The sequence below is a fragment of the Sphaeramia orbicularis genome, chromosome 3 (assembly GCF_902148855.1).
Source record: "Sphaeramia orbicularis chromosome 3, fSphaOr1.1, whole genome shotgun sequence".
NCBI lineage: Eukaryota > Metazoa > Chordata > Actinopteri > Kurtiformes > Apogonidae > Sphaeramia > Sphaeramia orbicularis.
This window is the reverse complement of record NC_043959.1, coordinates 39,295,222-39,322,269: the sequence shown is the minus strand read 5'-3', so window position 1 is coordinate 39,322,269 and position 27,048 is coordinate 39,295,222. Positions and strand designations below refer to the sequence as shown.

Sequence of the window (27,048 nt, the reverse complement as noted above, 5' to 3'; positions counted from 1 at the left end):
CCTGTGATAAACTGGTGACATGTCCAGGGCGTACCCCACCTTCACCTGTAGGTAACAGGGATGGGCTCCAGGGATGGGCTCCCCATGACCCTCTGTAGGATAAAGCGGTTCAGAAGATGACTGACCGGACTCTTCTCGTGACAATAGTTGCTTTTCCGTTGGACATCTGCGCAAAACTTTACAGGTATTTACTAAACATCGAAAAAACACAAGTGTGTAATGTCGGCTTTTCCATTAAATCACAAATATAATGATTTTTTTTATTTATTCCTGCGAGATGACACAAGAAGTCATTCCATAACCATGACGACAAATGTAAATATGGTGTTGATTTACAGATATATTCGTTATTATTATATATTACCCCTCTATCCCGTACTAGATTAAAAAATCGTTTGGTTTCCTGGTGTGTCCACACATATTGCACCATGTTTCTTTTAAAACTCTTCTTTGCGTCTTTTAACATCTGTCAATATTAGTTTTTTTTTTTTTTTAATTCATGTGACTCTAGTTGTGGAAAAAAGTCTTTTCATTGCAGTTTAAAGTGATATACCAACTGCGCTATGCCCAAAAAACCACCTCTTGCCAGCGCAAAAACTTTTAATAGAAAAACGAGAGTTTTGGCGAAATTGTCATTTTTCCATTAGGCAAATATTTATGCACAAGTTATATTCACGCAATTGTAGGGTCAATGGAAAAGCAACTATTGTGCTTTATTCTTAACAGATGAAGTATAACTGGGACTCTGCACTTGCTCTTTTACTATTGCTCTTACTAATCCATATAAGTAGGATTAAAAATGGGTACGTGTTTGAAAACAAAATTATTCCTATTTTATGTGCAACAGTGTATATTACCACTTTCAACCATCTTAAACGATTCCTGTCAAGATATCCAATTACATGTGTTAAACGCAGCTCACTTCAGATGTGGTGGTCAAGAGGCCTGGTGGTTTGATATTTCCCATCTCACCACATGTAAATGAAGTGTTAACATCGATTTATAGAAGGAAAGGTTTTGGCATTAACTCAAGTCCTGTGGAATGGCAGGGTTGGCGCTGAAGCAGGTCCTAACGGAGCGTTCTGTAGGATGGTGTCTGACACTGTGGTGACAGCCAGTCTGGAGTTCCCTGGTGGTAGGTGGAGCTGCGGTGGCGGGGAGCTCCACTTTTGCATGAAATGACACTGAATAGAAGGTCAGAATGCATGCAGCGATTGGATGATAGGGATGAAGTGGGAGGCAGGGAAGAACTAGGGTTAGTCTTATCACTAAACTGCAGTAAACTTTCAAAAGTATTTAAGTAAAATGTGTGATATTATTGTGTTTTTGCAGTGCATATGCCAGAGGCCCTTCAACAGTCATTATTACCTTGACTTTCTGTTGATTCTGTTGGAATTGAGTTAAATTGTAGAAGTTAAGCCAATTCATGCCAGCAGCTATTTTTCATCTTTTTATCTTTATCACTGTGTCTGCTGTACTGGAAAAAAAAAAAACAAAAAAAAAAAAAAAAACAAATATCATCCTGGATAATTTTAGACATTTGTTCACTGCCAACACTTTAAATGAAATATGTTGAAATCATATTATGTTCCATCTGTATTTCCACAACCAAAACACCCACATGAATGCACACAGACATTAGCACACACAAAGATACTGTATATAATGGTCTTACCTTTGTCATTTTAATTAATTCTTATGTTAAGTAGAACTGTTTTTATATAAGCTAGTGTGACTAATTAACAGGAATATTGCAAGAGGAAGATTGCATTGTGCAAGTGAATAGATTATTAACATGAAAATAGATTAATTGCACATGTGTTAAGATTTTCCTTGGGGCTTAGACAGAGGGAAGTATTTTGCTATTTATCAGAGTCAGTACCTTGGTTCTTATCAGGATTAAGGCCTAACAGCTACGGCACAGTATGCACTGGGTGCTCAAGGAGCCCTGGATTTAAGGCTGACTTTGATGTTGAGTTGATGTACATATATATCCTGCATGGTAATGTGTAAATATTTGGATGTTTTTTTTCTATTTAAATATTTATATCCACCTGCTGTAAAATCCACCACCTTTAAATCCACCTTGCTTAGTCCCTAGTATCCTATGCTCTGATACACACAAGTATGTAGGTAAGTTTATGGTAAGTAGATACCTCTGCACCTTTAGGATCAAAAGTACCTTCTCACATTCCAAAAATGCAAACCTGTGAATCTGAAAAACTATCTTCTATAGACACAAGACTGTCACAGATGTATACTTATGCCCCTTTTCCACTGCACCTTTACAGCACGACTCGACTCTACACGGTTTTTAGTGCTTTTCCACTGGGGGTTGTATCTGGTAACCATATTTTTTTTTTGTACAACCTCCGGTGAGGTTTCATCAGGGCTGAGTCGGCACTGAAATTTCACTGCAGGCCACCGATTGTTCAGAGTCGTCACGCGTGCACAAGGCGTGAGCGTATAATGCAAACACCATACACTGACAAGAGTGGCAGCAGAGAAGATCTTCACATAGACTCTATCATTCTCTATCATTTTACTCGTGGCTCGGCCCACATAGACCGCACCGTTCAATGCGACATCTATTGTATATAAGGCATTAGCTTACCATCAGACATCGTCTTTTGGCAGCTCTTATCCGTTGGTCAGCTTCATACTTCCATATGGCTTTCATAACTCTCCTTTGCTTTTCAAGCGTGTTTCGTCTTGCCGCTTGTATCCGTTTCTACCTCTCTCATTTTACCTTTTTCTGTGACAAAAAGCCACAGACCGAGCAACATGTACAGCATCACCTCAATGTCATCCATTGTCGTTACTATTCACTTCACCAAGTGAGACTTATGTCGCCTAAAAACTACATCTCGACAGTTTCGATTCCGCTGACCACAACCATCTCTTTCGCTCCGAGGTGATACCAATTGCAGTGGAAAAGCGACAGAACTGTACAAAACTGTGTAGAGTCGAGCTGAGCCGAGCTGCTACCATGCAGTGGAAAAAAAGCATTATTATAAAGACACACAAAACCTCATGATAAGAAGGGAAAGCGGTACAAGGGTGACAGACAGGGAGCGAGACAAATACAGAAGTGACACATGAAAAGAGAAAAAGCACAATAAAGAAGCTTCCTTTGACCATGGATTGGCTTCAAAGGGTTTGTCATGTAAAAAATCAGCTCTTCTATAAGGTGCACTTGGTGATAATCTCAGCAGTTGGAAGACATCCTATAACCTGGACACCTGAAAGCTGTATTTATAGGTATACATAAGCCCAGGAATGCTGAATGGTTTTCCCTTCTAAACCCTCTAAGTGTGTTCAGTATATGCGTTTTCTCAAATGAAATTAGACTAGATTAGAAGAACATTTAACCTTGATGGAAGACAGATATGCAGACTTCCCTGGTTACAAAGTCAAACACATTTGTTCCCATTGGACAAAAAACACCAACAGTCATTATTCACATAAAACATCAGTGTTGGCTCATGACAAAAGTATAAATATTCATTCCCAACAGTCATTGGAAGTGTTTGAACAAACTCCCAATGTCATCATCTGCGTCCTTTTTCTGGCGCGGCCCATCATAAACACAACGTCACCTCGGTTGTTTTGCTCACTGTTCTTTCATAAACTGCATGTCATGTCTTACCTGTGTTACAATAATGTTTCCTTTGCAATTATTTTCTACATATAGTTTTGATGGAGAGGTCAGTGGCATGCAGCCAGTCGAAAACCCTTAGTATGTGGGATGCTGTTTACATTATGGTTAAAGAAAGAGTGCAACATAATTATCTATCACTATCCTGATCATCTATCTGTTAATATCTGTAAATTATATTCTCTTTCATCTATATACATGTATTTGTTTTTATTAGTGGTTTTCGTATTTTGAGATCTAGGTTGGGTTGGTATGGGCGTCGCCATTGGTTCTGGTTATACTTGGTGTGTCACAAAATCTTATATCATAAAATATGAATTTCTTTTTCTTATATTGTACTTTTGGAGATGCACAATGAAAATAATTTTTTTTTAAAAATGATAAAAAAAAAATAATAATAATAATGTTTCCTTTGCTTTTCCATGATTCACCAAATGTTCCCATGATCCTCTGTCATGCCATTACATTTCCTTATCAACACTCATCACCTGCGCTGTTCTACTTCTTCTTCGCCGTAAACATAAATTAGTGTACTTGCTGCCTCAATTCTAAAAATGGGTTTCTTCTCACTGGTATACTTATTTTCTCTTTTCCTTGCACATCTCTTTTTCTGTTTACGCTCCGTTGCTTTATTTTCCCTCATCTCTTCTTTCCTCACTCCCTCTTTTGCACCATCACCATCCTTCTCTCCTCCGGGGGATCCCATGGAAATGTTTAATTGTTTTGAAATGTCTACACTGAGCTGGACCAAATGACTCAGCAGCCATGTCAGCTGATGTGAAAGTCTAATCCATTTTAGCTTCAGTTTGTTGTGGCTGCATTCACAGGCTTGGCTTTATTTTCTTGTTATTTGATCGCTTAAGGCTGTACATAATTGAGCCTTTTAAGATGTCAGATTAAAAGCAACCACTGCTGCCCAGGTCTTTTCATCCTCATTAAGATTTTTTTTTTTGCACATTTCTGTTACAGTATGTGCGTGTGAGTGTATTTCTGTATTCCTGCTTTTTGGTTTTGAAGGGAGCATCTGTTCAGAAAACAAAAGGATGCTCATTAACTAAACCACAGTTTGATCTTGCAGCGCTGCCCTACAGTTTGCTATGGTAATTTGATAGTCGAGGCATGTTTCTAGGAATGATTACACCTTTATTTATGATATACTGACCATGCTAATCTATGTTTTTCTCATGTTTTAATCTGATTTACAGAGCATGACAAGCATCGCCTATGCAAAAGTACAGAATACATGAATCTTCACTTCAAAGTCAAATGGTTCCATAATGAGTATGTCCGTGAACTGCCAGCCTTCAAGGGTGTCCCTCCTGAGTATTCTCTGTAAGTGTCCTCTAATTTTTATGCAAATATACCTTCAGCAATTGTTTCTGCCACTTATTATTGACATCTTTATCAGCCAAGATACTGTCAATGCCATCTGTAAAGAAATGCAAGTCCTATCAACGAGTTAGTTTACATGCACATTAAAACTGAGATTATTATGTGATTTCTGGAGATTATTCACGTGATCGAGTAGCAGCAGTTATCTTATTATGAGAAATCATGTTAACTCCAATACTCTGATGTCTTTATTCATTTATACCCATTAATATGATTTATTTCCTTGCATTACATCTGTGCATGTGTAAAGAAAAAAAAAAAAAAAAAAAAAGAAAGAAAATTATAGAAAACGTGACATAGTCAAACGTGAGTGGAAGCCCATAATAAGAAGTTTGGATCTACCATCATTATGAATGCATGAATGACTGAATGAATTTATTTTTGGTTTCACATCAATCATTTTACTCAGTACATCAATTGTAATAAACATAAAAAAACAAAAAAGGAATAGGCTAGAAGCAAAAGCTTATTTTTTTGCCTATCCTTTTCAACTAATACACTGCTTATATCAACTTAAATGTGTGCAGCATCAAGCATTCACACCATAATAACAAAATAAAATTAAAAAAAAAAAAAAGTCAACAACAAAAACACATCTACCATCTCAATTAAATATTTCTGAATAATTTAAACTTAAAGTACTCTTTTTTTTTTTTTTTTAACTTTGCCAAAGGAGAGGATAACTTAAGTGCATCATAAGGTCCAGTACAGTACAATACGTACAGTTGCAGAAAAAAATATTAGACCACCCTTGTTTTCTTCAATTTCTTGGTCATTTTAATGCCTGGTACAACTAAAGGTACATTTGTTTGGATAAATATAACGGTAACAACAAAAATAGCTCATAAGAGTTTAATTTCAGAGCTGATATCTATCTGTTTTCCATAGTTTTCTTGATAATAACCAAAATCACTTCAGTTCTTACATCAATAGTTATGGCATTGTACTGGCAAAAATAGTGCTTTTAGGCATTCCATGTTTTCTTTTCTGTCTGTTTTAGTCACATGATACACACAGGAGTTAGTACTTGACTGCATAACTATTGTTTTTGATGACTTTTGATGGTCTAATAATTTTTTATGTGACTGTACATACGTATTCTGAAAGAAATCTGATAAGAGATTAAAACATCTAAATCAGGGTTTTTTTTTTGTTTTTTTTTTAATTTTCACATTTTTGAAGTGCATGTAAATGTGTCAGATCCAATTATTACATTTAATTGATTACTCCCAATTATCAGATTTTTGTGTTTCACACAAACAGCCTAAGTGTTGAATGAAGTCTAAAATCATACTTCTTTATCATATGAATCATGATCAGAAAGATGTTGCAATGTTTAAAACCATTAATTTGGCAAAAAGAAATTAGGATGGCACAGATGTGTGTGTTTACCAGGCAAACCACTGAATCTGTAAACATAACATGTTCAGGTAATCTGTGCCTGCTGGTTATTTCACCAAGACTTTAATCAATCCGATCATAAGCTGCTATAAGATAGGAAATGTAGAACGCTGAAGTGTGTGTTTTCTGTTTGTGTTTTACATTTTCCTTTTTCCCAATGTGATTATAATTGTGTGCACCAAAGCAGGAATAGAGGCACTACACATGCATGTAATGCAAGCGGGGAATGCAGGGTCCTCTCTCATCCCGCTAGTCTATCAAAATAATGAGTCACCCACCCCCTTTCCAGCACTGTCACTCACCATCTCTAGCAGGATTGATTCTTCCCGGGGCATACACATCATACAAACACACTCACATACACACACACAGTCTTTTCCTCTTGTCTACGTCTCTTTCTCGTTTGCCACACCCACCTTATTTATTGGCTTTCCCTCCTGTAACGGATGCCCTCAGCCAAAGTACAAAGCAGTTTTGGGAGGGACATTTGTTGCTTTGAGGACAAGCACAGGCACCGTATTAAACAAGGAAATGGCGAAGTGAAACAGACAGAACAGCATTATTATTCCACTAACAAATGTACTTCCGCACCCGACTCATCTGTCCTGGCGTGGCTCGTCCTCTGTTGTCCTCTGTCTGAGCCTCGCAGTCTAATCTGTCGACAAACTGAAACCTGATATCAATGCCTGCCTTGGCCAAAGCCACACTTCCATAGCTTTTTGTACTTAACCCAATCAATTGTCATTGAACTCGGTTAAATACAGTGGTTCACTTATCATTTTAAACACAAAACAAAAAATCTAGTCTCTCATGTTTTCCCCACAAATGACATTGAACAAATGCTTAAAAACACCAATGATAACCACAGTTATGCATAACAGACCAATGTTTTTTTTTCTTTTATAGCTGGTTTGAGCCATTTGTTATTCAGTGGCTTGATGAGAATGAGGATGTTGCTATGGATTTCCTCAATGGAGCACTAGAGAGGGACAAGAAAGACGGGGTGAGTACAGCATTTAATTATGTCACAGTGTATGCAGCTCCATATTTATCCAACCAGGACACTTAAGATTATTTTCATTCTTTACAAAGACAGCCAGGTAAATTCACTAAGAAGTTTTAGGGATATAGGGAATTAAAAACACTCCTTGCCGAGAAACAGTGACAGGAATATAAATGAAATTTCAATTAAAGGTGGATAACAACAGGATGAAAACATGGTTTTAAGGGCAGCACAAGTGACAGAAGGATAGAAGGCGATAATGAAATGCAATGTGTAAAAATTGCACAAAATACGCACATTTAGCCTATAAATTGCTGAAACACATTGATGCAAATTTTCATGTTTGTGTGTTTGTGTATACAGTACTGTGATTATAATGATAGAGAAAACAAATATATAACTTATTGTTTTATACTATATCTTGCTTCTACTTGCAAACAGAAGAAGCTTAAAGCTGCGTTTGTCTTACGTCACCAATTTTTCATCAAATCTGTGAAACCCGAGTCATAGCCTAAGTATCATGAATCCATAAGTCTTTCTGTGATTACTAACCTTAATCTCTTCCTTCATGGTTAACAATTCCAAAGTGTACTCCACCATCAACAATCCATTTGTTTACAAACAGAGCCGGTAGGTCACTCGGGCATTTTCGGAAATTTGTCGCAACATGCATTGTGGGAAGCGGAGCTCCACGCGGCTGTATTATGGCCGCAGTGGCAACAAACACGAAAACCGCTTCATTACCTCTTGCTACTGTAGCTGCATGGAGCTCCGCTTCCCACAATGCACATCACAACAAACTCCTGAAAATGCCCAAGTGACCTACTGGCTCTGTTTGTAAACAAATGGATGGTTTTATGGGGGAGTACACTTTGAACTTGTTCACTGTGAGGGAAGAGGTATGTAATCACGGAAAGACTTATGGATTTGTGATATTTAGGCTATGACTCGAGTTTTACAGATTTGATGAAAAAATGGTGACAAAAGTCATACGCAGCTTTAATGTACTTCTGTGAAAGGCTCTTTAAACCACTGCATTGGGTTTATAAATGTCTGCACAATGTGTACATTTTGGCACTAACTGTGTTGTGTGAAGGCAAATCCAAAAACCACTTAAACAACTGATAATGTATTAATTAATATAAATGAACTTACGAGTTATGTTGGCAGGCTACACAACAACAGAGCTGTTGGCCTCCAGCTCAGGCACACCATCACTCCATTAATATCATCTGAGTAGTTTACCATTACTTGAATACATGAAGTGTATAATTAAATATGAGTGTTATGTCAGTCATCACTATCTATAGTAATTTATATACCAGTGTGTTCACAAGTGGACTGGGATGATGCTACGTTAATAGTGCTGTTCCGCTTAGTAGGTAATGAGTGTTCATGTAGGGTTAACAGCTATTACACTGGTCAGCAACAGTTTAATGGTCCAGATTCAAGCTGTGTGACTGACATACTGTATTTACAGAGTAATATTAATTAAAGCCATTGTCTTAAATAATGTTTCACCATCATTAGGTAGTTAAAGGCCCAGAGTGCAGAATTGTTTAGGATTTGACTGCAGAATTTTAATCTAATATTCATGTTTGTGTTTTCAATTGTACACAATTGTAAAATCAGAATTGTTTTATTTTGTTATCTTAGAAATGTTTATATTAGTTATTTCCATCTATAGTAGGAGTGAGTCCTCTGTTTTTACAGTAACTTCAAATGTACTTACTACTTTTTTCTATTTAGTCCATGTCCTAACATGTTTTATTGTCACTGATGTTTGAGTGCAGACCATTACAACCCCCCTAAATCAAAGAAAATAGAATGGACAAAACAAACACTGGCTCTAAATGAGGGCATTTAGTGTTTTTAACAGCCACTCGTACAGGAGGGAAAGGAGGTAGTTGAGTAGATTGCGATCCAGAACTTCACCGGTAGATGTCACTGATCCTCAGATCTAAAACTCTTTATCTTTGTCTGTTTCTTTTTTACCTGGATTTCTGCCAACCTCTCTGTTCTGTTCTCTATCCCACAACAGTTCCAACAGACCTCAGAGCACGCCCTGTTTTCCTGTTCAGTTGTGGATGTGTTCACTCAACTGAACCAGAGCTTTGAGATTATCAAGAAGCTGGAGTGTCCAAACCCCCAAGCTTTGGCTCACTTCATGTGTCGCTTTGCTAAGGTCAGGTTCTTTGGTTTGGAGTAACTCAGAGTTTTACCACTGAACAGACACAAACTCAGTACATTCTTTTAATATTACTTTTTTATTAGATTATGACTCTTCAAAGTTAGTTTTAGTGAGTCAGTGATGGAACAGCAAACTGAAAATATAAAATGTCTCTCTCTCTACAGACTATCAACAAAGTTCTTCTGCAATATGCTGCAATCGTATCCAAGGACTTTCACTTGTATTTAAGTAAAGAGAACGTGGTAAGTGCCCACACAGTGTCTGCAAACGCTAAAAGCAATGGTTATTTTTTTATGCAGGGATTCAAATATGGTAAGTCTGACGATGCTGTTTCTATGATGGCTGTTGGCATGGAAACCATGTGGAAAATAGCAGTTCTATACTGAGCTCTGCCCTGTCTTCTGTGATGTACTTAACAACGTGTCTCTATTAACCAGGATGCAATTATTCATCATACAGCCATAGCTGATGGGGAAGTCATTGGTATTTTCTGGGCTCTCTGTCCATTGTTTAATGTGACGGATGACTAAACACAGAGTCTTCTGAGTGGCCTAATTATCCACACGGGTCTCTCAAGTAGAAGTCAAACATAAAGAGGGCACTAGCGGAGAAGGCAGATGTTTCTTTACAATGTTGACAGGCTCATTACAACTGTCCAAGAGAAAACATGAAATGTCGTACCTAGAGTCAGAAGTTGAAAGACAGTTGATGGAAAAAAGGAATCACAGCAGATGTCATTTCACTGACAGGATAACATCAAATTTAACATATATCAAGTACAATTCGTTCATCTGTCCCACACACATTAAAACCCATATGTATAATGTTTTTGACTTATACAGTTTAATATGTTTCCAAAACTATTCCACATTTGAAAAAAGAAGACAAAAGGTACAAATAGATAGATAGTATTATTGTGTCATTAATATCATATTTGCAGTCATTAAAAAAAAAAAAACCTTTCTCAGTAAATTCTATATATCATCTAATTTCTTTCTTTTTTTATTTTGACATAAAACATGTCGCTGAACTCTAATACTATTATCTCAGTGTCATTACTTCAGTGTTTTTCAACCTTGGGGTCGGGACCCTACGTGGGGTCGCCTGGAATTCAAATGGGGTTGCCTGAAATTTCTAGTAACTGATCAAAATAAAAATAAAAACTTACAAATAAAAAATATATGGTGAGTTGAGAGAAACAGTCACAATCCATAAAAGACATGACAAACTCTGAAGCTGAAACTCAAGCACTGTGGTTCTGTTTATCTGTCAAATGTTCATTGTGGTCGGTTTCAGATGCTGCAGCTCTTTCATAATTCATAGTTTGAGTTCTTGTTTGTTCAGTATTAATTGTCAGCCTTGTAACTCCAAGCTGGACTGACTGTACATATCCTGACCAAGGAAAATAAAATTCTCACTTTGTGCAGTAATCTACACCTGGCTTTTCTGCCTCCGTCCATAATAATATACATTATATAGACTAAATGTCGACTAAAATTAACATTTAATTGCAACATAGTATAGCAAACTATTACATGATCAAAAACAAATAAATTTTAGAAAAAAGAAAGTCTCGGTTTTGAATGTCTGAGGTCGCCAGAAATTTGTGATGTTAAAATGGGGTCACGAGCCAAAAAAGGTTTGGAACTACTGACTTCATTTTGCTTCATTTACTACTTCCTTGCAATATCACTATTCCATTTTTTATTACATGCAGTATACTATACGGATATTATTTACACATATTTATTTACTTTTTCAAAGAGTGGATTGTATTAAAAATCGACATCATTCTTCTACATAGACACAATTACTAGACTGAATATTATTATATCCATGGCGGGTTTGAGTGGACCATTTATTATTTGTTTTTCGCCCCCTTTTCAACATATAAATATGTAGCTGGGAGAATTGTCTTTTGTTTTTATTCAGATTGTGAATATCTAATCACTTCCATACAAATATGCTCATAAATCTACTGCAGAGCAAGCCATTATGCGTTGCCACAGAGACGCTGTTGGCTGCATCGTGGATTGAAAGACACCAATCATCCTTTTTCCTGTGGGGCAAAGAATTATCATCTCAGTGCTATCCTTTACCGCCATCATAATTTTGGGGTGTTATATTTTTGTCAGTTGTTTTTTGGGCAGATAATGTGCATAATGTCTGACGGATGGAGAACTTTGAAGAATTACTCCCAGTCTCCATAAAAAGCTATGTGATTAATGTCCGCCATCTGTTAAACTTGTTGTGGAGCTGGAAATCGATAATGCTTGACATATTCAGTGCAGACATTTCTCTCCCTGTTGTTTAAAGTATTGCTGCTGACTGTCGATGTGCACAAACCTTGCATCTTTGTATGGATAATGTGTTGGGAAATCACAACAGATGGATTTTGCTGTTGTTACCCTGGTGATTTTTTTTCTGACGTTTTACAATGTTTTCAATTACATGGGCGCAAACTGCTACAGTACAACACTGATAGCTGTAGAAAATGGGAGGACGTAAACAATATTAAAAAATATATTTTCAATTCTTTTGACATGTTTAATTATACGCTTTCTTTTGCCGATATTTACTCAATAATTCTGTAATGATCTTGTACCTTTGCAGCCCTGCATTCTTCTCAACAACATTCAACAACTCCGTGTCCAACTGGAAAAGATGTTCGAGTCCATGGGTGGCAAACAGGTCTGTGTCTTTGTAGGTGTATCTTTGCGCTATGTGTTTATTTCTAGTTAATTCATTTTCAATTTAAAAGAAAAGAAAATAATAACAGCTATTTAATCATATATCTGTTACAATGCAATTTTGCATTGGCCTAAACACATCCCTCCTGCATCCTTCAGCTGGAAGGTCAAACCACAAGGTGAGGGATAGAACAGCATCCCAGAGGTTTAGAAGGATTCAGTGTCTTGCTCAAGGGCACTATAGCAGCCTTGACGCTGGTTAATATGAGGGTGTAATCTTCACATCAACACTCTGCTGCGAAATAAATGCTGTGCCATGATTATGTAAATAACACTTTCAGATGACATTTACATGAACTGAAAATGAATTGACCCCATAAGCTGTAATGCTCTGTATGTCCTGTAATTATCTAATCAACTAATCTGTTATGTACTGCAGTTTGCTAATATAACCCCCACTACTGTTCCTCAATAACTCCTTTTGTACCCCATCACAATTTCCCCACCTCTAGCCTGCCTTGTGTACGACATATGTGTTGCAGTAGCATTTTTGTAAATAGAGTTAAATCGTCTGAATCTGTGTGCTGGGTCTGAAATACCTTTGAATATGTTCCCTGTCGACCTGTCAGTCTAACCTGAGAAGCAGCAGCCACGGCTTCTTTTGACTTACACGCATGTTTCTCTCCAGTATCTAATGCCTGTCTTGCCTTGCGTTTTGTCTCCTGTCGTTGTGTCTTCTGTTTTCCCCCCCATTTCTTTTCTGTGCTCTCTCTCTCTGTCTCCAGGAGGAGGGGGTTGTGTCCTTCTGTAAGGTGTGTTCAATAGGATTCGTCAACACCCCTTCCCACCATGTACTGAATGAAAAAAGCACGCCCCCTCCCCCCTTATGTCTCCTCGCCACCCCTCACGCTCCTACGCTTCTCACCCCACCCCTACCCCTCCAGCAGCATGTGCCACTGAGCATACGGAATCTGAATTACCCATCACCCCTCTGGACAGGCTGCTCAAGCTCACCATCCCCGACGCTTTGGGGATAGTGGCTCAACCCACTCGATCCCATCTTTATTTTTAGCTTGCATTTTTTCAGTCTTTCACTTCTCTATCCATGGCTAATTTAGAAATATGATATTTATTAAACTTTGTTGTCCCTCTGTTTTTTTGGGGGGTTTTTTACAACTCAAAGAGCAGTTAGAGGCAAAGAAAGTTGCTGGCTGTGGTTTTGATCATCTCTATCCAGTCCCCAGGCAACAGCCACAAAACGTTTCAGATTGGATTTTTCAGCTTGTGCTAAATGAGCTTCTCAGACTCTTACAAATCTCTCTAGCTGTGTCCTACGTTGATGCTACCTTGCACAGCTAGCAAATCCATACCTGGATCTGTCCCAGGTCATTACGATTGGGAGAATAATGGCATGAGAATTTTTAACATTCCTTTAAAAGTGTAAATATCCACTTTTAATGGACAATCAGATATATCTTTGAGAACCCCCTTATACTTGTAACAAGTAATTTCTCTTGTACGGTAATTATATGGCACAGGCGTATTTCAGGTGAATGTTTTCCATTAGGTTCCTGTCTGCACTGTGGCCTATTCATTAGAGAAAAGTTCACTATCAGCAATTAACTCCCAGAGAGCCAATGTAATTACAGAGAGGTTGTATCATTGCATTACCAATAACAGAGATAGCAATAATCCTTAACAGTGTCCACATTTATCGAACCATGGACTGATCTCTCTAGATTAGTATCAGGCTTTACTTTATTTGTTAATATGCTTTTCTCACTTTAGAGGCGGTGGTGTATTAAACCTTTATTTACTTGGAACAGTTCATCATTTAGGACAAACTGTGTTTTGGAATAACAACCTGCCACTGAATAGATGTTATTGAAACAGGCAAATGGAAGCAGGGCTGGCCTGCTGTTGATAGGCTGTCAGCCAGGGGAGAGTTTGGACATCGAGGATTCAGTCAGTGTCGGTCAAACAGGCTGCCATGGAGAAGCACAGTGCTGCTTAGCCTGCAAAATGGAGTTTTATTATGCTAAAGTCAAGTCAGTAAATGTATAAGAATTTATTGTAGTGCCATTGGTACAAATATAGACCATTTCTTACAGCCTGAAATGAGACTATAAGTCTCAAGGTCTAATAATAGAATACCCTATACATCTACGTATGTATCATTCATCATTCTGTTCTTGACATCTTCTACCATTTCCAGGGTAATGCAAGATCTTATCCTTGACCTGACATTTCAAAAAGGAGTCTTTGATGTTTTCATTCTGCTAAACAGCCTCACTGAGCAAATCATTGAAATGCCTCATGAAGGCTTTTAAACTCCCTAGTACAGTGCTACTGATAAAAGACCAGTGTGTACAGTTTTTCTCTGCTTTCACTTAAAAAGATGTTATCCATTACTTCAACTGTAAAAAACAATGGCAAGCGCTGTATGGGCAATTTTTGCTCTGACAGAAAAATCCTTTATGCCGCAATCATTTCTACTCAAGTGACAGCAGTATGAACATGTGCACATGTGAACTCACACACGCAGGCACACGCAATTTATCACACACAGATAGAGGCATGTCTACAGAATAACAATGTCTATAAAAGGTTTAGTTTACACACCCGCTTCCCAGCTGAGCCATCCACCATTAGAGTGTGTGAGATGAGCGGCTCCATGGCTAAGCTTATCGGGTCTAATGTGATGATCTGTCATGCATGTGGTGCGGTGCCTGGCCTCACACATCCATCTCAGGCACTGAGCCTCAGCTACGTGTGTTCTTCACCCACATCCAGAAAATCAATATTTGGACATTTGTACGAGGCGAATGTAGTCCATAAGCACTGACATAAACAGTGACACCATAGCATTCATACACACAACTACCAATAGGCAGACAGATTTACACATGCAGCTTAGTATAATATCCACTCATGCATATTCCCTGATCTCAATTCAGCCAAAAACTACAGGAAAAGTCATTTGCCAGAAAAAAAAGTTGCCATTGTACATTTCTGTAAACCACAAACCTAAACAGAATGAAATGAAATTGTCAAATAGTGATAAATGAGCATTGCCTCTGAAGCACACAGAAAAACTAACACCTATATATACAAAGAAAAGGGTATGAAATGTGTTTTTTGATTTTTTCAAAATGTTGAAATTTTAGGTGATTTACAGAGTACAATAGTGACATTTAATTCTGGCAGTTGCATTACAAGAAACACAAATCTGCTATTTTAGAGTGCACACAATAATTGGATTCAGTCAGCAGGTGTAGTGACTGACAATATTCTAGACAACAGAATTTCAAGAGAGTGAGAATTCACTTTTGCTGACTTGGGAATTTTGTCTCTGAAAATGAACGGAATGAGTCAGAGATACAGGACAAGGCTTTATGTATGTATGACACTAAGCTTTATCCCTGAGACGTTACCATTGTCGAGGCTGGCTGACAGCACACTCACTCCACTGTATCTTGTAGTCGTGCACAAAAATGTTCCCATTTGAGAGACCACTAGCATTCTGCTTCTTTGCTGACACCATGTCTCATGACTCGGCAAGCAGTCATCATTGCAGCGCTCGGAGGTGAGCTGTCCATTTGTATTCAGAACGTTGCTCGGCACAGATGGCAGGCAGAACGAGTGGGAGGCCACCAGCAGAGGCAGGTTACCTCTCCTCTGTGCCTGTCTTCCCCCCCGAAACACCCCCACCACAGTTGAGGCATCCTCCAGAGATACAAAGTTCTAGTCAGTGTGGGCTGCTGTGTAAGAATAATGATCTAGTAACTGTCCGTCTTCCACTGACAGCTGGATGCAGAGGCAAGTGATCTACTAAAGGAGCTGCAGAATAAACTCAACACAGTCCTGGATGAGCTCAGTGGAGTGTTTGGTTCCAGGTGAGTGTGTGTCTGTATGGGATCATTCATGATCCTTAACGACAAAATACAGTGGTGTGATAAAATGTTTGGTCCCTTCCTGATTTATTATTTTTTTCCATGTTTGTCACACTTAAATGTTTCAGATCATCAAACAAATGTAAATATTCAACAAAGATAACACAAATAAACACAAAATGCAGTTTTTAAATTGAAGGTGTTTATTACTAAGGGAAAAAAATTCCACACCTTCATGGCCCTATGTGAAAAAGTGATTGCCCCCTTAACCTAGTAACTGATTGGGCCACTATGGCGTCAAGGTGAGGCCAGATAACATCGTAAACGTACGTGAAGTATTGTAAATGTATATGAAGTATTGTAAGCGCAAGTGAAGTTTTGTAAACCAAAAATATATATTTATTTTTAAAAATGCACCTACAAAACTTATTTTGCTCCTACAAACCCATTGTTTGCTTTTACAAAATGCTTTCAGCACTTACAAAACTTTTCTGTGGTTACAAAACATTCTGGCCTCTTTTTGACATGTGGGCGTGGTTAGATGAGAGGCGTGTCCAGACAGGAAGCGATATTAGTGATGATGGACAGACATTGCCTCATTCACTACAATGGAGCGATTGCGAAGTACCACCATAATGTGTCTATTTCACCTTAAATAACACCACTTATTATTATCCGACAGAGTGAAGTTGGTTCCATTTTCAAAACCAGTTCCGAGATCTGTAAACAGAACCAGTTTCATTTACAGAACTTGGAACCAAGCTGTGCTCCAGCACGGCTCACAGCTGACCACAGCCACAGAAGAAGTGTGATATTTATTAAACTTTGCAGAGCCCGGCTGTGTGCACAGTGCCTGTTTGACTTAAACAGATCCAGTTCCGAGTAAGGCTTTCCATCAGCTCTTAACGTAACTGGGACTCGGGGCTCTGAGCCGGCAGCACCGTGCACGTGACTCCCAGTTACATTCAGAACTGGTTTTGAGAACGGAACCAACTTCACTCTACCAGATAAGAACAAGTGGTGTTATTTAAAGTGAAATAGACACATTATGGTGGTACTTCGCAATCGCTCCATTGTAGTGAATGAGGTGATGTCTGTCCATCACCACTAATATTGCTTCCTGTCTGGACACGCCTCTCATCTAACCATGCCCACATGTCAAAAAGAGGCCACAATGTTTCGTAACCGCAGAAAAGTTTTATGCCTGTGCAGAAAAGTTTTGTAAATGCAGACGAAGTTTTGTAAAGGCAGAAAATGTTTTGTAAAAGCAAAAATGGGTTTGTAGGAGCAAAATAAGTTTTGTAGAAAAAGAAATATATATTTGTGGTTAACAAAACTTCAGTTGCACTTACAATACCTCTCATATTTTTTATAATGTTATCTGGCCTCATCTCATTCTTGACACCATAGGCCACCCTTAACAGCAAACAACTGTAATCAAGCATTTGCAATAACTGGCAGTGAGTCTTTTACAGCGCTGTGGAGGAATTTTGGTGGAATTTTTGCACTACAAACCTATTTTCAGCATTTATTTTCAGACATACACAGTTGCTTAACATTTTATACTGAACAAAAATCTACCATTCTACAAAGGGACCAAGCATCCAAGTGTTAAAATCTTTTTCTTCTTTTTTTTCTCCATGAATAGCTTCAAACCTGTGATCGAGGACTGTGTGAAACAAATGAACCAGGAGCTGACCCAGATGAAAGGTTCAGCAAAAGGAAGCAATGCTGCCATGGATGCAGAGACTGTTCTTCGGCCTCTTATGGACCTTCTGGATAAAAAGTGAGTTTATACAAAGAAGAAAAAAAAAAAAAAGTGAGTTTATACTGATTCGGATTACTATCCAGAATTAAACATCTGTTTTCTTCAAGTTTGAGCCCTGTTTGTGCCACAGATTTACCACAAAATGAGCTGCCACTTGCATCTTTGAAACATTCTGAAAACTTGACTAGACTACACAAAATATCGCATTATTTCCATATTGCAACACCCTTCTATGGCTCTGTTCTAAGCCACATCTTTTTGGGCTTTTTTTTGTATCTGAATATGACTTGTGTCTTAACCCATAAAGACCCAGTGTTACTTTTATGGCAGTTCCCAAATTTATTTTTTTCCTTATTTAACCTTTCTTAAATGATTCATCACCATTTATCATAATATTATCCTCTCTATTTTGCATTTTTTCATATTTAATTGACTGATCATGTACTTTAATCATCATGCTGAGATTATATTTGAGGGTTATTATACCAAAAACAGGGAAAACTGAAGAAAAACGGACTTTTTTAGTAAAATATATCATTAACTGAACATACACCAAGCATCTCCATCCATTGCCATTTGTCAAACTTCATGGATTTTACTGGTGAATCAATGTTTTCTTTTCTTTTTTTTTTCAGTTCTCTTTTTATTGGTATTTTCTATGGTTCACATATTTATTCACATAGCAATTCACCATTTTCATCCATTCATCTGAAAATTACAATTGAATCTCAGAGCGATACTTCTGTGACTCCACTGACAATACCAGTGAGGATGATTGGTCCTCTCTCAGCAATACCAACAATGTAATTTTTACAATACAAAATTAAGAACTAAACTCCGTAGAACAAGAATGCTGGGGTGCATATTTCTGTTATTTAAAAAAATAAAAAACATCAATACAAAAGGCTTTTAAAAGGAAAAAAAGAGGTGAAATGGACGTAAGAGGTGGTCTTAGATAAACAATGGTCGAACTGGTGTGACATACCTAATCCATCTTTCCCATCTTTTTACAATTAGACCTTTTCGTAGTCTTATCGCAAAAGTAAGTCTTTCCATCTTAAAACTGTCATGAATGATGTCAATCCACTCCTCCACTGTAGGTTTTCCTAGTTTTAGCCACTTCCTTGTTATGGCTTTCCTACAAGCAGCACTTAAAATCTGAAATAAATATTTGTCATTAGATGAGACATTTTGTGATGGTAGAACTCCTAAGTATAATGATACAAACTCAAAAGGAATGTTTGTGGCGAATCAATGTTGTAGAAGATGACAGTGTTTCCACATCCACTACAGAGCCTCTGAATGTCCAAATGGATCATATCTGATGACCATAAAAAGATGACAAACTGCAATTATTTTACATGAATTGATAGGATTAGTGAATCAACAGGTATTAAACATTTTAGATCAGTAGATGGTTTTGGTCAGCGGTGGATATTTGGGTCTTTATGGGTTAAAATGTGAAAAATAGTGATAGAGACTTACTTGCCTGAGTTGCACAAATACATCTTGTACTGACACTGGAAATGTAAAAAAAAAATGAGAGGTCAAGAATTTCTCACATCTATTCCTGAGTAGTTCTGTTGTTCCGAGGGGCTGGTGTCACCTTAGTACCTCATAAGCACAGAAAACACCAGCTATTGAGACAGCATTTCACCAGGAGAAAGGATGTACTGCTTCTTCTAGACAGGCGAGGCAGAGCCCATAGATACTGAGAAAAACATACACTATATTATATATTATGGCTATTCTAAAACCAGCCACTGGTGACTTAGCAACCAGAGTTGCAGGCAGTGCCGTCAGCCAACCTGAGTCAGGCTCAGATGGGCCAGTTCATGCCACTGCAGCTTTTCCCTGCAACATTTTTTGACAGTTTTTGGAAATTTTCTGTTCTAAGCTGGGCCTTACAGTTTCAAATATTTGTTATTTTTTGAAATAAAAGTATTTTGGCCCAATGGGCATGCGTTAGAGTCTGGACTCTTTGCATTCCAACATGACGAAAAAAGATGAGGGGGGCTTTTTTTTTGTCTGACTGCAGGGTTATTGGTAAATACATACAGTCGCAGAAAAAAATTATTAGAGCACCCATGTTTTCTTCAATTTCTTGTTCATTTTAATGCCAGGTACAACTAAAGGTACATTTTTTTTGGACAAATATAATAACAACAAAAATAGCTCATAAGAGTTTAATTTCAGAGCTGATATCTAGACATTTTCCGTGGTTTTCTTGATAATAACCGAAATCACTAAAGTTCTTACATCAATACCTAACACACTGTACTGCCAAAAACTGTACTTTTAGGCATTCCATGTTTTCTTTTCTGTCTGTTTTAGTCACATGATACACACAGGAGTTAGTACTTGATTGCATAACTACTGCTTTTGATGACTTTTGATGGTCTAATAATTTTTTACGTGACTGTATATAGAACTGAGACTCCAAACTCTCAACAAGACAGGGATGTACCAGAACACACCTAGGACTACCAAAACCACCAACAAATTAACATTACGTTTCCACAGACCGAATCACTCAATGGATAAAATGTAAGCTCATTGTCTCCACACATCTGTATTATGGTATCATCTAGTTTTCAAAAACTCATAGTCACTTATTTTGACAGTTGGTCTAAATAACACTGTCATGCAAGTAATTGTGTTATTCAGTATTTTTGCATTATAGCTTAGTTAGTTTAGTTTCCACATCTTCTTGATAATAACCAAAATCACTTCAGTTCTTACATCAATATCTATGGCATTGTACTGCCAAAAACAGTGCTTTTAGACATTCCATGTTTTCTTTTCTGTCTGTTTTTGTCACATGATGCATACAGGAGTTAGTACTTAATTGGATAACCATTGTTTCTGATGACATTTCATGGTCTAATAATTTTTTTCCGTGACTGTATATAAAACTGGTGGATATCACCAGGGTGCAATTTGTTGGGGGGGGGGGGGGCAGGGATCAACTCCCCCTCTGGTTTTTACATCCCTACTTCTGCTCAGTGAATTTCATCCTCGGGGGAGGGGGGGGGGGGGGGACAACCAACCAACTGAAATAATAGACAGGGTGTGACAGTTTTCTTCCACCTATATCCTACATTACTGGCGCTAACGTTCACTTGAACCAAACTGTCGGCAGTCTCAGAATTCGCGAACATCCCCATGCACTGGGGCGCCGTAACGGGGGGGGGGGAACGTGACAAATTCATAGGGTCCAGCATTTGTGTGTCCAGTGGATACAGGTTAGAAGTCATGAAAATTTTGTGTAAGATCTGCTGTATAATAGAGGAATAGAACCCAGTAGTTGTATGTTGACAGTATGTAAAGTTTCTATTTTGTTTCACGTCAGCGTTGGTCACGTTAGTTATGGACCGCACCCCCACATGTATAACCCCCCCCCCCCCCACACACACACACACACACACACACTCTGACAAAAAAAAAAAAAACAACTAAAAACACCCCCCCCCTCTCTCTGTTTTTTTGACAAATCGCACCCTGGATATCACTGCCATTTGGAGTCAGTAGTTTGCTATGTGACTGTCACCAAGTTGACTTTTTGGAGCCATAAGTGACCATATTTGGATAAAAGGGGTTTAACTGCTGAAGCCAAAGGGGTCATGTGATAAGTGCTAGCTTACTGACTCGTCAAAACAGTAAACTTAATCAAGTACTTGATTGCATAACTATTGTTTTTGATGACTTTTGACGGTTTAATAATTTTTTCCGCGACTGTAGGATTAAATCAGTACAGATATTCTCAGATATCATAAATGGGATCATTAACAACTTCATGTGCTTTCCAAGAGTAGTTCATTCGAGGCCCTCCAACACAGTGTCACCCACATAAAATGAATGGAGCAGCATAAAAATGAATGATGAAAGACAGGCATTTATCTGTGAATGTTTAATGATTCAACCCAGGAGCTTTATTTACTTATGTGGCATTCTTGAAGCATAGCAATGATATGGTTCAGCCAAGCTCTGAGAATCACTCTCAGCCATTTGTCAAAGCAACATTGAGGCCAGTGGGGTATTACAGAGAATCCTCTTAATGATATGGAAATACAAAATCCTTCCTCCTGTCTCTAAGACCATGCTCGTACAATAGGGTGAGATTAAAGCATAAAGCCTTTGCATTTATTCACTGAATCGCAGGTGTTTTTCTTCTTTTAATCATATTATTTATAAAGACCTCATCACTCGGGGTCTTCAACTATGTTTGCTCAGTTCAAGACACGTGCCTCAGCTTTTGACCTGACAAATGCTCTTCCTATACCACTTCACAGTTTGATGTTGTTCGCCAAGATCTGCGAGAAGACTGTTCTCAAGCGAGTCCTTAAAGAGCTATGGAAAATCGTGCTGAATACCATCGAGAGAACAATTGTTTTGCCTCCACTGAATGACCAGAATGTAAGTCGGATCAATTACCTGTCTCTTTCCCCGTTCCTTCTCTGGTTTCTCTCCATGCTGTCCACCTCCCTCATCTCGTCCACCTGTTTCTCACTCTCTCTTTTCGTCCATCTGCTCAGCTTCTCTGCTTTCCTGCCGCCTCCTAACACAGAAATTACTGTACAGGAGATTAAACCGCATGGCAGGTCATTTTTGCGTACAGTTAATCCTTCTGTAAAGGCCAGGGTCACATTTGTTATTTTTAGAATATGTTATTGACAATTTGTTGGCTTTGTTGCTGTTGGATGTATTAGTGAAGGATATGTTTATGTAGAGAGAGTCATCATTGTTGAGTAATTTTATATTAATTTTTTTCTTAGATAATGATTTTTTTAATGGAATGTTTGCATTTTTTCTGATTTATCCAGTGATTTTTTATTTTTTTTTTATTAGTGATACAGTTAACAAGACATAGTGGAACGAAAAATAACAACAACAAATAAACAAAAGAAAAATCAAGCAAATAAACAAACCGATTAAAACAACAACAAAATAATGACATACAACAACAATTACAACATCATATTACTAGCAAATTAGACTATTGGTATTATTATGTATTGTTGTTATTATCATTATTATAATAATTATTTTTTTTACCTCACACACACCCTTCTCACTTTCAATCACTCTCTCCCCTTCCCCTTTTCCTTATTGCCCCTAATCAGTCTATATTGTATAATTGCTCTATACGTTTATTCTCTTTTTCATTGTAATACGATGTTGTCAATAATGGTATTCATATTTTTCTCCCAAACAGCAAGGAGCTCAGATGATCTTCAATGCTGCCAAGGATTTGGGACAACTGTCCAAACTAAAGGTAATATTTATTTGAGCCCAATCTGATATTGTTCAACCCTGCCATTCACTTCATCAAGATATGAAGAATCAGGATTCATCATCACATTTAACTAGGAATAAAAATGGCACCTCAAAAATTATCTTTTAGTTTGAAACTTGTAGACTGTAGAATAACTTTTGTAGAAGACAGATGAAAGTCCGAAAATTGGGTAAACATATTTCAGAAGTAAATATAATCATTTCTGTCACGTCATTTTTGTCTTTTATTCACCAAATGGAACTCAAGAACACCTATCAAATACATTCCATATTTTGTGACCTTTGACCCTTGTAATGGAATGGATTTATGGACCAGTAGCCGAGCTAAACAAAGCTCATATGCTCTTTCTCTGAAAACATATAATGCTTTGTGGAAGTCCACTTTGGCAATTGTGTCCTTTGCTCTTTGCACTTTGAAAATACCATAGTCATTTCTCTGGCAGCATTAATGATGGGATTTAGTTTCTTTAAAGCCCCCTTTCACAAGGCATTAATACTATTGTGATAAAAGGGAGGCACCAGGGAAATAATGTTTAAAGTATTATTTATTTTGTAATCAATTCACAAATCAAGAGAAGTCTGATTAGAATTGACCAATGACATTTTTCATGATTAAAATTGATTTTTGGCTGCTGGTGTAAGACACTGAAGATCCCATTTACATTAACAAGTCAAACTCAGTCACAGTTATGCTGGAGGAAAAAATCTTTATTGTTTTATAAACTATAAAGTGTTTGACTTGATCTGACTTCTCTCCAGGAGCATGTGATCCGAGAGGAGGCCAGGAGTTTAACTCCACGACAGTGTGCAGCCATGGACCTGGTTCTTCCCACCATCAAGGCAAGTTTTATGTCTTTAAATTTAATGAAGACGCTGCTTAGTTGTGCAGAAATAGGATCTAAATGTCTAAACATGACAAATGGAGAACACTAACATGTCGGAGCAAAGCACAGACATAAAATGTATTTTAGATGAGCATTGTTGAGATCCAAAGCATAATATAAAATATGGTACATTTATAGTTATGAAGACTAGGAGAGTCATTTACTGAATAAAAGGCACCAACAGTAAATCACATATATACAGGGTGGGGAAGCAAAATTTACAATGAACATTTAGTTGTTTTTTTCTCAGCAGGCACTACATCAATTGTTTTGAAACCAAACATATATTGATGTCATAATCATACCTAACACTATTAGCCATACCTTTTCAGAAACTTTTGCCCATATGGGTAATCAGGAAAGCAAACGTCAAAGAGTGTGTGATTTGCTGAATGCACTCGTCACACCAAAGGAGATTTCAAAAATAGTTGGAGTGTCCATAAAGACTGTTTATAATGTAAAGAAGAGAATGACTATGAGCAAAACTATTACGAGAAAGTCTGGAAGATACTATTAAAGAAGAATGGGAGAAGTTGTCACCTGAATATTTGAGGAACACTTGCGTTTCAGGAAGCGTGTGAAGGCAGTTATTGAGAAAGAAGGAGGAAACATAGAATAAAAACATTTTCTCTTATGTAAATTTTCTTGTGGCAAATAAATTCTCATGACTTTCAATAAACTAATTGGTCATACACTGTCTTTCAATCCCTGCCTCAAAATATTGTAAATTTTGCTTCCCCACCCTGTAGTTGTTAATGCGCCTGTTTGTCATTTGTGGGCAGAGAAATAAGATTCCACCAGCTCACTTCATGTTACAGGGCTGGATTCCTCAAATTCTAAACGGGAGCAGACTGTCTCATTAAAATGACTTGATGACGCACACAAGGATGTGTTGCCAACAAAACAAGATTCAGCATTGTACTTTTAAAAACCGTGAGATCATAGTAGACACATCCAAAGAGATTTAATTAATTTCAAGGAAAATGGAAAAATGGCCAAAGCCTCCCAGCCACAGAAAGTGTGAAATGCAGGATTGTTAATTTACTGCCATGCAACTATTTGCTGTTAAGGGATTTGAGACAATTTCAAGACCAAGCCCAGTTCTTCAGAGACAGGGAAAGAGTTATGGTGTGGTGCCAGTGAGGGATCGCTGCATTATAAAGTGCTGAGAAAACTAATTGATTTGCCCGTCTCCAAGGAAACCACCTACAGCTTCAGATCAATCATTTTGTAGGAATCATTTTCATCAGTATTCCAATGATAACACACTATTAACACAGATCACTGATACCTTATGAGAGTCAGTCATTCAGGGAAAGATCTGCACATATATACATTATACTGTATTTTTTATAGTGTAGATGCAACAAAATACACATATAGGTTAGGATAAATAATGATGTGTCAAAAAAGAAACCTATTTTCTATATTTATTCCTTCCACACCAATATGGCATATACATACTGTAAGTGGTATAAAATACTATTGTAAACACAAGGATTGTCACACATAGTAATGTTATACATGTCATCAGATTGGTCAGGATTATAGAGACAGTCTATAAATTAAGCAATGTAAACAATGGTTTTAAAGACTATTACTGGTAAAGATGGTAAATGCACTCAAAGGCTGCATGTAAAGTACTTTTTAGAGGTGAACTCATGTTAGTTCCAGAAACTCTGACTTTAATAAACTAAAATAGACAAATATGTCAAAACTATAGAGGAAAAAAAAATGTTGGGGAAAAAAGGGAGATGTGAAATTCGTAGGATGCAGGGTGTTGTTTTTTTTTATAGTTATGACGCTTGTTTTTCCAGCTGGCACAGTCACAGCCCAGAGGTTTGACCAATGTAACGCAGTATAATTCTTATTCATTACATTCAACTGTATTTTTTGTTATTTCGTTAAACTGCTGTTAATACTGTTTCCTAAGACGCACAACACGGGGTTAAAAAATATCGAGCAATAAATAAGCAATTAATTGACAATCCTCTTAATATGTTTTGTCATTTAAACTACTTCATATGTGCTGTTAATGCAGTGTGACTTTTATTTCTGTGCCTCCAACCACGGGTTTGTTTAATGAACTGAAGCCTCACATCACTTATTTTAATCTTAAATTCAGTTTCTACAGTACGGTAATCTAGGGCAAAACGCAAAGACTGAAAGATTCATTATTCTTCCACTTCTCCTTTGAGTGTGTGCTATTTTATTTTCGTACTCCACATTACTACAGTTCATGTAGGGCACATGTCAGTCAAACTGTGTGATTCATAAGTCACTGGTGAGGCAGAAGCAGAGCTCTCTCACTGTTACGTCAGTACGTAAGTACAGATCTGACTTGAGTTAAAAGGTATTTTTTTGTCCCTGGCAGCTGTAAACTGTGTCACTGTACACTCTGTCTATCTACTCTATTTATTTATTTTCCGTCTCTTTGCAGATTTGGAGCTACAAGCAACTATAGCATATAGAGAAATAGCTCTTTCTACAAATTTCTGCAAATACGCTCACAAATCCTCCTTTATTTTAAGAATTACAATATGGTCGGTACTTGCTTATATAGCACTTTTCCACATTTTTATTGTGCCCAAAGTACTTTACAAAGCCTCACATTCACCCATTCACACACTCATACACCAGTAGGCGGCTGCCACCATGCAAAGCGCTGCTAGGCCCTACTGGGAGCAATTTAGGGTTCTTGCCCGAGGACACTTCAACATGTTGACAGTTGGAGGCAGGATTCGAACCTCCGAACCATTGGAGGACCTGCTCTACCAATTGAGCCACAAAATAGGTTTTTAGAGGACATCTAGCCAAGAACACTATGAAAACAACACAAAACATGAACACAATAGAATGTAAAAATAAGACCA

At 37.6% G+C, this 27,048-nt stretch overlaps 1 protein-coding gene across 3 annotated transcripts in view; it reads left to right on the top strand.

The window, feature by feature from the left end:
* The window catches only part of unc13c (unc-13 homolog C (C. elegans)), a 138,786-nt gene that overhangs the window by 98,679 nt on the left and 13,059 nt on the right, over positions 1–27,048 (top strand). For 2 of the 3 annotated variants that reach the window (XM_030161892.1, XM_030161884.1), the window contains 11 exons: positions 4,864–4,990; positions 7,358–7,454; positions 9,496–9,639; positions 9,810–9,887; positions 12,259–12,336; positions 13,121–13,147; positions 16,143–16,231; positions 17,877–18,014; positions 22,289–22,412; positions 23,212–23,271; positions 24,051–24,131. In XM_030161892.1, coding sequence (XP_030017752.1) covers positions 4,864–4,990; positions 7,358–7,454; positions 9,496–9,639; positions 9,810–9,887; positions 12,259–12,336; positions 13,121–13,147; positions 16,143–16,231; positions 17,877–18,014; positions 22,289–22,412; positions 23,212–23,271; positions 24,051–24,131 — 1,043 coding nt within the window. The remainder of the gene's footprint in view (positions 1–4,863; positions 4,991–7,357; positions 7,455–9,495; positions 9,640–9,809; positions 9,888–12,258; positions 12,337–13,120; positions 13,148–16,142; positions 16,232–17,876; positions 18,015–22,288; positions 22,413–23,211; positions 23,272–24,050; positions 24,132–27,048) is intronic. The other variant, XM_030161900.1, reaches the window with a different exon arrangement.